Source organism: Oncorhynchus kisutch, linkage group LG29 (assembly GCF_002021735.2).
Source record: "Oncorhynchus kisutch isolate 150728-3 linkage group LG29, Okis_V2, whole genome shotgun sequence".
Lineage (NCBI taxonomy): Eukaryota > Metazoa > Chordata > Actinopteri > Salmoniformes > Salmonidae > Oncorhynchus > Oncorhynchus kisutch.
This window is the reverse complement of record NC_034202.2, coordinates 19,224,680-19,235,639: the sequence shown is the minus strand read 5'-3', so window position 1 is coordinate 19,235,639 and position 10,960 is coordinate 19,224,680. Positions and strand designations below refer to the sequence as shown.

At 48.6% G+C, this 10,960-nt stretch overlaps 1 protein-coding gene across 1 annotated transcript; it reads right to left on the bottom strand.

Moving 5' to 3' along the window:
- Positions 1 to 2,969: 2,969 nt before the first annotated feature.
- LOC116358231 (vegetative cell wall protein gp1-like) lies at positions 2,970 to 3,938 on the bottom strand. Its single transcript, XM_031808752.1, has one exon. The coding sequence runs from the start codon at positions 3,936 to 3,938 to the stop codon at positions 2,970 to 2,972; it is 969 nt and encodes a 322-aa protein (XP_031664612.1).
- Between the last annotated feature and the right edge of the window lie 7,022 nt (positions 3,939 to 10,960).

The following is a 10,960-nucleotide window of genomic DNA, read 5'->3' as shown; positions in this document are numbered from 1 at the left end:
TTTACAATGTTTCCTTCCCTTTCAGATAAGATTACCACTATCTGAAATTGCAATCCATTATATTAAGAAGAAAGAAATCATCTTAGATACATAAAAAACAGTGATGTAAAGTACTTAAGTAAAAATACTTTGAAGTACTACGTAAGTCGTTTTTTGGGGTATCTGTACTTTCATTTACTATTTATATTTTTATTCCATTACAATTCTAAAGAAAAGGTGTACTTTTTACTCACATACATTTCCCTAACACCAAAAAGTCCTTATCGAATACTCAGGCAGGACAGAATTATGGTACAGTTCACACACCTATCAATATAACGCCTTGTCATTCCTACTGTCTCTGATCTGGCGGACTCACTAAACACAAATACTTTGCTTGTAAATTATTTCTGAGTGTTCGAGTCTGTCCGTAAATAAAATAAAAAACTATAAAATCATGCCGTCTGGTTTGCTTAATATAAGGAATTTCATGTATAGCATTTACTTGTACTTTTTACTTTTACTCAAGTATGACAATTGAGTACTTTTTCCACCACTGTACTGAAGTACATTTTAAACCAGATACTTTTAGAGTTTTACTCAAGTAGACTTTTACTTGAGTAATTTTCTATTAAGGTATATTTACTTTTACTCAAGTATGACAATTGAGTACTTTTTACACCACTGAATTAAATCTTTCAAAAAAGCAGAAACTGGATGTAGAGTATCAGGATATAAGGACTTGCGAAAGACCATGGCCATCTCAACTCATCACGACACCTGTCAATCACATACTGCTTACTAGATTATAAAAAGTAGTAGAATATCATTTCAGTATAAGTATCATAATGATTATAGACGGATCACCGGCTTGTTTGACCTATTCACTTTATGTAGACTGTAACTAGATGACTCATGGGAACGATAAGGCAAAGCTTCACGCCTCCAGAGTGTCAAAAGGTTGTGTGCTGTGAGCTTTCTGCCTCAAACCAGGCAATTCACCTCTTGGGAAAGACAAGCCACGCAGGAACATCTGCTGGACACTCTCCAGAGGCTGAAACAGTCTCTCAATTGATCAGGCCGCAGTGTCTTAGGGCCGCTTCACGTTGAGTGTGAACTTGGAGGAGTTCGCCCTCTCCGAGTCATGTCCCCACCATGCCCTTCCTTTCTGACACACACACACACACACACACACACACACACACACACACACACACACACACACACACACACACACACACACACACACACACACACACACACACACACACACACACACTCCCACGCAAGCACATACATGCAAGCACACACCCACACAAACACACACACACACACACACACACACACATGGAAGCATGCATGCCTGTAGGCATACACATGCGCACATGCGCGCATGCGCGCATGCACGGCACACATCGAAATGTAAGCGCATGCACACACACACACGCTCAGCCCCCTTACCCTTTCCCCTCTCCATGCATGACTATTTATCTAAGTCTCCATCCCTGGTTGAATGGCAGTCTTTGTTGGTGACTGAAAAGTTTAATGATAGCTGCAGGCCTGATGCATTTGTATCTGTCACTGGAAGACATTATTCTCAAGCTGAGAGTCTTCCCCATTCTGGCTTGTAGGGGAGAAGGGTTGAAGTTACGGTCAAGCCCCGTCGGTGCATTTTGACCAATCACAACGTCTCCTTCGCCCAAATATCAACCGGTGTTGGTGTCAGGTCAGCTGACACCAAGGGATGACACCACACTCTCAAATACACACACACAGACTGCACTGTACACACTTACTGTACATGTTGAGCAGTCTAGCATCTTGTCATGTCCACCAATGATCCAGTTTGACCCCAATAGAAATGCAGAACGCTTCCTTGTACTGTATGTGTTCATGCAGAAGCACCCATTGGCTGAGCTGTTAACAAGCAGTAAACAATATATACTCTGTAGCTGTAGTTTGTCATCTCAAATGATATTGCCTTATGAACCCTACTCTGTAGACACTGCCATGTCTTTGAACTCTTGCATACAGTATGATTCAACTCACTCACATTGACTACATATGAACTGCCCTTAGTGATGGTAAACTCTGTTAGATGATCAACAGTAACCAAAGAATAGGGTGATAGCAAAGGGAAGGAAGAAGCAAAAAAGTGTAAGGGTGAATGAATGTGTCAGTAGGAGAGTACACATCATGCAGTTAGACAAAACTTACTAGGGCTCCTTTGCATCAAACAGACACCTTTCATCCAAAAACGAACAAGCATCCTTATAGAGCACAACAGGTAATGTGTTAGTGCCTCCACACAGCCACGCTCACACTCCTATGTCCCAGCCCCAGACAAAGTGAAGGTATCTATCTCTGTTGATCTGAAGTCACAGGAACCATTGCCTTCACCCGCCCAGCCATTATCGTGTTATAGATCTAACCCTGTGAGTTAAGTGCCCTGCTAAAAGCATATGTACACAAACATCCCTGAGTGGAATGTGGTGCAAGGCCTTTATCTCCAAGTGAATCACCCATGGAAGAATTTGAATAGAGACAATAAGTTACAGTTGACAGTTTAGGAGGAAATTGGGCAATCGTTTCAACCAGCCAGGGTGTTGTTCAACGGAAAGTGCTTGAAGACAAAAATATCTGGAGAAATGAAAACACCAACAGCGTTATGAGTTGTTAAATATATGGACGACAGCTGGGGATGGTAGTGGCTCCAGAGTCACATCCTGTTGATGGCTGGCTGGGCTGGGGGCTGGGAGCTGGACGCTGGGCTGGATGCTGGGCTGGGAGCTGGGCTGGGAGTTGGACGCTGGGCTGGGTGCTGGGCTGGGAGCTGGGCTGGAAGCTGGGCTGGGAGCTGGGCGCTGGGCCGGGAGCTGGGCGCTGGGCGCTGGGCCGGGAGCTGGGCGCTGGGCTGGGTGCTGGGCGCTAGGCTGGGAGCTGGGCTGGGAGCTGGGCCGGGAGCTGGGCGCTGGGCTGCGTGCTGGGCGCTAGGCTGGGAGCTGGGCTGGGAGCTGGGCCGGGAGCTGGGCACTGGGCTGGGAGCTGGGTTGGAAGCTGGGCCGGGAGCTGGGCGCTGGGCCGGGAGCTGGGCGCTGGGCTGGGTGCTGGGCGCTAGGCTGGGGGCTGGGCTGGGAGCTGGGCCGGGAGCTGGATGCTGGGCTGGGTGCTGGGTGCTGGGCTGGGAGCTGGGCTGGGAGCTGGACGCTGGGCTGGGTGCTGGGCTGGGAGCTGGGCTGGGAGCTGGGCTGTGAGCTGGGATGGGAGCTGGACACTGGGCTGGGAGCTGGGCCGGGTGCTGGACGCTGGGCTGGGTGCTGGGCTGGGAGCTGGGCCGGGAGCTGGGCGCTGGGCTGGGTGCTGGGCGCTAGGCTGGGAGCTGGGCTGGGAGCTGGGCCGGGAGCTGGGCGCTGGGCTGGGTGCTGGGCGCTAGGCTGGGAGCTGGGCTGGGAGCTGGGCCGGGAGCTGGGCACTGGGCTGGGAGCTGGGTTGGAAGCTGGGCCAGGAGCTGGGCGCTGGGCCGGGAGCTGGGCGCTGGGCTGGGTGCTGGGCGCTAGGCTGGGGGCTGGGCTGGGAGCTGGGCCGGGAGCTGGATGCTGGGCTGGGTGCTGGGTGCTGGGCTGGGAGCTGGGCTGGGAGCTGGACGCTGGGCTGGGTGCTGGGCTGGGAGCTGGGCTGGGAGCTGGGCTGGGCTGGGAGCTGGGACGGGAGCTGGACACTGGGCTGGGAGCTGGGCCGGGTGCTGGACGCTGGGCTGGGTGCTGGGCTGGGAGCTGGGCCGGGAGCTGGGCGCTGGGCTGGGAGCTGTGCCGAGAGCTGGGCCGGGAGCTGGACGCTGGGCTGGGTCCTGGGCTAGGAGCTTGGCTGGGAGCTGGGAGCTGGGCTGGTGTTGGGGTGGGGTGGGAAGAAATAGAAGCAGAGGGGAGAAAGGTAACATGAGCCAGTGTGAATGGACTCATTGTTTCTGCAGCTTAATTAGGCGAGACAAGTGAGGCGTGAACAGATTCCCATCATTAGGGCCCTAAAAAGCCCATTAGAATCAATGCCACGCTCTGGTCAGACTCAATGTCTGCCATAGCAGCCCGGGCCAAGCAGGCCACTGGATACGATTACAGCCGCGCGGCTAAAACAAGGCAACTCTATAGCCACACTAACACCCGAGGTAATGCAATTGACGCCGCGTTCTGGAAAAGGGATGAGAGGTGGGTGTGTGTGTGCGTGCGTGCGTGCGCGCGTGGTGCATGGGTGTCTGCATGTGCGTGTGTGTGTGTGTGTGTGTGTGTGTGTGTGTGTGTGTGTGTGCGCACATACATGTCTGCATCTGTGTGTGTGTGCAAGTGGGTAGCTGCCTGTGTGTCTGTTTGTGTAGATGTGTCTAGATTGTAGCCGGCAGGGTCCTGATAAACTGATAAACTGCTGGGATTAATGGCCACTTCTGGAGCCCAAGTTGCTCTATCAATACAGGGAAGAGCTGCCCAATCGGCCCATTGATCTGTTGTCTCGCTGGGTGCTGGGTGTAATTCCGGCACCCTGGGCCTGAGTGTTCCACAGAGGGTAGGGGCTGGGGGAGATTGGACTAATGGTGGCGCCATCCATAGACTCTCCTGGATTTGAGTACTCAGCGCATACTGCCTCTATTGCTATATGTGCAGTAACAGACTAGCTGATCCTGTACAGTTGGCTAAAGCACAGTAAAGCCTGATCAAATTACAGCACATAGAGCTATGGAATTAATACCAATTAATACCAGTTAAACTTGCCCATGAAGGTGATATCCTTTGGGGTAAAGAGGTGTACAGTAGTTATCCATAAAGAAATTGAGGGTGTGATCCCTGTACATTATACTACATACATGGCAAATCTGTTTGAGTCTAAAGAATCAATGTGGTCTCAGGGCAATTCGTATCATTCTGTATGTACATTTGTAACACTCCGTTGAGTATGATATGTTACGTTACATTATGAATGGAATAGCGGTCGTACGATATCATACCAATTAGAGGATGTATAGTATTATACATCTTACCCGGTCATACAATATGAATTGGAGACCAGGTTGCTTGTTGCCATAATAACAAATGAGAATTACGTTGGCTGTTAGTGGAACTAATGACAAAGTTTAGGAGAATGAAAACAACAAAGATTGGGTCAATTTACATAGCAGGTGGAACATGTTAGACGGTAGCGGATTACACCAACCCATCCTCTCGACCATCCTCCCTACTTTCATTTTTAATCGTAACTAGACTATTACATAATGTACATATTGTATGTCTCTGAGGCCAGGCTGAAAGAATGAGTCTGTACAATTTGATCTGTCTGTTTTTTCCACATGAAATATGCCAGGATTTTGTGTGAGACTAACTGACATGGCTTCTGTCATAACAACAGTAGCACTTCTCTAATCCCCATTTGTCAGAGCTAAGCCTCATACCTTTCTATATGAGGTAGTCCCCAGTAAAATCCCAATTTATTGTTCCATGGTGCATGACAGTCATGCATAGATACCATCACAGACAACAAGGGAGGGATGGAGAGGGAGAGAAATGAAGGGAGGCCCGAGAAAAGGCGAGAGAGATTGAGACAGAGGGAGAGAGGGAGGAGGGAGGCAGCCTTTATCTGCTCACCTCAGGCTGTTGTTTTTGCTCCACGGTGGCAGTCTGTGGTGGAGGGATCTAACACACTGACTGAATGGTCCCTGACCACACACACACACTCATGGTTTGCAAGATACCACACACACAAGTGCACACACAGAAAACCACATCTCTCCTAATGCCCTGAAGCCACATAGGGAGAAAGAGAGTGAGAGAGAAGAGGGTGAGATAGGGGCAAAGAGAGTGAAAGAGAGAGGAGGGTGAGATAGGGGCAAAGAGAGTGGAAGAGAGAAGAGGGTGAGATAGGGGCAAAGAGAGTGGAAGAGAGAAGAGGGTGAGATGGGGCAAAGAGAGTGAAAGAGAGGAGGATGAGATTGGGGTAAAGAGAGTGAAAGCGAGAAGAGGGTGAGATAGGGGTGAAATTACTATAAAGACAAGAAGTAGAGAAATAGAGACAAAAATAGGTATTAAGAGAGACTGACAGAGAGAAAAGACGAGGTAGAAAGAGAGAAACATATTGCGAGCAAGTGAGAGAGGTAGGCAGGTAGTTTGGCGCCTTCACTCTGCCCAGCGCCCCCCGGTGCAGGAGATAAAGGCCTGCTGAATATTTCATGTCTTTGACTGACAGCTCCTCAGGGTCTTAGGAGAGCCATGGCGCCCACTTTACAGCCCAGAGGAATCTCCCAGACAACCTCAACACACATCATGTGACAACACACACACACAAAGTCGCAGACACATACACGGCAGACACACACATGCACGGATGCGCATGCAGACGACACACACACACAATTCACTCCAGGCCCTGTCACCCTACCGCTATGTCTGGTGCTTAGGTGTACCAGCGGTCATCAGGTTCCAGGTATGTTTGGCATTGTGTGACTTTCAAATGTTCTTATGATTTTAAGCACATCCTTTGTAACTTGAATTGTTTCCACTCGTTAAAATACATCTGATTAATCAATTCATTATTAATGCTTGATAGAGTAGACAACATGAAATCAAATAATTATTTGTCACATGCTCCAAATACAACAGTGCAACTGTCAGCAGACCTTACCGTGAAATACTTACTCACGATCCCTTAACCAACAATGCAGAGTTCAGGAGCCTGTAAAACGGCGGCCATCCCCACCGGCGCCGTTCTCTAAAATCAATAGGAACTGTTATGTTAACGGGAAGTCACATGCTGGTTCTCTTGGTCTCTGATCAACATGTTGTCAAAACTACAAGCATGTGTCTTCATCTTCACATTCCCTAAACCACGTCTTCAACAATGTGCTGTATTTACCAAGCTCTCTCAACATTACTCTACACTACAGTACGTCACCTCTCGTGTTGTACTTAGTAAATCACTTTCTCACCTTAAAATTCTTTCCATCGGTTACCTCCTGAGTCTTTCAGAGGTGAATGAAATTCCTATTTGATTAAAGTTTGACCAGGAATGACAGTTGTGTCTTATATAATCGCAGTGAGTGTGATCATGTGGGCTTTTGAAGGGCTAACGGCAGAGCCATGCTATGGTAGTGTGTTGGAGTGAAATTACACTTGGCAGCCATGTCACATTTTCCAAAAAGCTCTCTGTGATTCTCTGACAAAAAGTGTGCTCCTAAGACATTAGATCCTTTTCTTTCTTCCTTATTAGGAGGGAGCTCGGGTCAAGGTAATTTTCTGACAGTACTGGCAGCACTACTCACTAGCAGGGAATCTGCAGTAAATCAAAGAGAAATCCCTCCTAACTCTCCCTCCTCGGCCTCTCCCTACACTTCCCAGGATCCATCTCTTCTCCCATTAGGATGCATGGAGAGGCTCCTAAGCCTGAATCCCAAGGAACCGTTTCCCCGCCCCGCTGTCACATCTGACCACTCGGCCCCTGATGAGATCATTGTCTGCAGATTGCTTCCCCGTGAGGCCCCTTGGCACCCGGCTGTGTCTGGTGTGTGTGATGTGTGCTGCGTCTGGGGACCAGGCAGGCGGTTCCTCTAATCATCCCTGACACCAGTGGCTCCGCCCCTCCTAGGCCCCCACCGCCTGCCTGCCCTGGCCCAGTCTAGCCAGCCCAGCTAACTCCAAACACACCTTCCTCTTCCATCCTCTGTCCAATTGGTCTGACTGACAGATCAGCCACTCATGGGCCACAACCAGGCCCAATCACTCTCACTCATTGACGGAAAATGGCTTCCAGAGCTGCATGTGCCAAAGGAATTAGTTCCCAGTGAGAGCTCATCCAGAGGTCAGATAAAATTGGTGAGGCAGGGGGGGTGTATCCTGTACCATACACCCCCCCCTCTCCCATCATCCCTCCTTCTTTACAGGAAGAGGAAGTCAGGGGTCTGGTCTAAACAAACTCAGGATGTTGAGCAGCGTGGGGCTTCAGAGCTTTGCTTCCACTGAGGATCAAATCAGTCTCACATCCCCATCATTCACAGGAGAAAGAGACAGAGATATCGAGGACGTAGGTCAGGGTGATTTGTAAGGATCCGAAGGCAAGTGGGCAATCTGCCTTTACCATCAGTCCTATTAGCCAACGTACAATCATTGGATAACAAAATAGACGAGCTACGATCATGAAAATCCTACCAATGGGACATTAAAAACTGTAATATCTTGTGTTTCACCGAGTTGTGGCTGAACGACGAGATGGATTAAATACAGCTGCTGGGGTTTACACTGCACCAGCAAGATAGAACAGCAGCTTCTGGTAAGAAAAGGGGTGGCGGTCTGTGTATATTTGCAGACAACAGCTAGTGCACAAAATGTAATATTAAGGAAGTGTTGAGGTTTTGCTCGCCTGAAGTAGAGTATCTCATGATAAGCTGTAGACCACACTATTTACCAAGAAAGTTTTCATCTATATTATTCGTAGCTGTCTATTTACCCCGACAAACTGATGCTGGTACTAAGTCCACACTCAATGAGCTGTATAAGGCCATAAGCAAACAGGAAAATGCTCATCCAGAGGCGACGCTCCTAGTGGCCAGGGAATTTAATACAGGGAAACTTAAATCGGTTTTACCTCATTTCTACCAGCATATTAAATGTGCAACAACAGAAAAAAAAACTCTAGACCACCTTTACTCCACACACAGAGACACATACAAAGAGACACGTACAAAGCTCTCCCTCGCCCTCCATTTGGCAAATCTGACCATAAATCTATCCTCCTGATTCCTGCTTACAACAAAAACTAAAGCAGGAAGCACCGGTCACTCGGTCAATAAAGAAGCGGTCAGATGACGCAGATTCTAAGCTACAGGACTGTTTTGCTATCACAGACGGGAATATGTTCTGGGATACACCACATCAATCACTGGCTTCATCAATAAGTGTATCGATGATGTCGTCCCCACAGTGACCGTATGTACAGTACATACCCCAACCAGAAGCCATGGATTACAGGCAACATCCGCACTGAGCTAAAGGGTAGAGCTGCCGCTTTCAAGGAGAGGTACTCTAACATTCACAAGGACCATTACCAGGACGTGTATTCCAAGCATGCGCTGACCAACTGGCAAGTGTCTTCACTGACATTTTCAACCTAATATTAATAATATGCATGTCAATCTCTCCTGGCTGAAAGTGGAGGAGAGATTGACTTCATCACTACTTTTATTTATGAGAGGTATTGACATGTTGAATGCACCCAGCTGTATGTCTAAACTACTGGCATACAACTCGGACACCCATGCATACCCCACAAGACATGCCACAAGAGGTCTCTTCACAGTCCTCAAGTCCAGAACACACTATGGGAGGCACACGGTACTACATAGAGCCATGACTACATGGAACTCTATTCCACATCAAGTAACTGACGCAAGCAGTAAAATTTAAAATTTAAAATAAAAAAGATTTAAAAAACACCTTATGGAACAGAGGGGACTATGAAGCAACACAAACTTTGGCGCATACGCACACACACACACAAAATTGTATAAACTGCCTTAATTTTGCTGGACCCCAGGAAGGGTAGCTGCTGCTTTGGCAGCAGCTAATGGGGATCCACAATAAATACAAATACAAATACAACCTCTCCCTTACTGAGTCTGTAATACCAACATGTTTCAAGCAGACCACCATAGTCCCTGTGCTCAAGAACACTAAGGTAACCTGGCTAAATTACTACCGACCCGTAGCACTCACGTCTGTAGCCAAGAAATGCTTTGAAAGGCTGGTCATGTCTGACATCAACACCATTATCCCAGAAACCCTAGACCCACTCCAATTTGCATACCGCACCAACAGATCCACAGATGCTGCAATCTCTATTGCACTCCACATTGCCCTTTCCCATCTGGACAAAAGGAACTCCTACGTGAGAATGCTATTCATTGACTCAGCGTTCAACACCATAGTGCCCTCAAAGCTCATCCCACATCTAAGGACCCTGGGACTAAACACCTCCCTCTGCAACTGGATACTGGACTTCCTGACAGGCCTCCCCCAGGTGGTAAGGGTAGGTAACAACACATGTGCCACGCTGATCCTCAACACAGGGGCCCCTCAGGGGTGCGTGGTCAGTCCCCTCCTGTACTCCCTGTTCACCCACGCCTGCATAGCCAGGCACTAATCCAACACCATCATTAAGTTTGCAGATGACACAAAAGTGGTAGGCCTGATCACCGACAACGATGAGACAGCCTACAGGGAGGAGGTCAGAGACCTGGCCGTGTGGTGCCTCAACGTGATCAAGACAAATGAGATGATTGTGGAATACAGGAAAAGGAGGACCAAGCACGCCCCCATTCTCATCAACAGGGCTGAAGTGGAGCAGGTTGAGAGCTTCATGTTCCTTGGTGTCCACATCACCAACAAACTATCATGGTCCAAACACACCAAGACAGTCGTGAAGAGGGCACAACAAAGCCTATTCCCCCTCAGGAGACTGAAAAGATTTGGCATTGGTCCTCAGATTCTCAAAAACTACACCTCCACCATCGAGAGCATCCTAACTGGTTGCATCCCTGCCTGGTATGGCAACTGCTTGGCCTCCGACCACAAGGCACTACAGAGGGTAGTGCGTACGGCCCAGTACATCACTGGGGCCAAGCTTCCTGCCATTCAGGACCTCTATACCAGGCGGTGTCAGAGGGGGGCCCTAAAAATTGTCAAAGACCCTATCCACCCTACTCATAGACTGTTCTCTCTGATACCACACGGCAAGCGGTACCCGAGCCTAAGTCTAGGTCCAAAAGGCTTCTCAACAGCTTCTACCCCGAAGCCATTAGACTCCTGAACAGCTAATCAAATGGCTACCCAGACTGTTTGTATTGTCGCCCACCAAATATTTTACGCTGCTGCTACTCTCTGGTTAATATCTATGCATGGTCACTAACTCTACCTACATGTACAGATGCAATCGGAAGTTTACATACACTTAG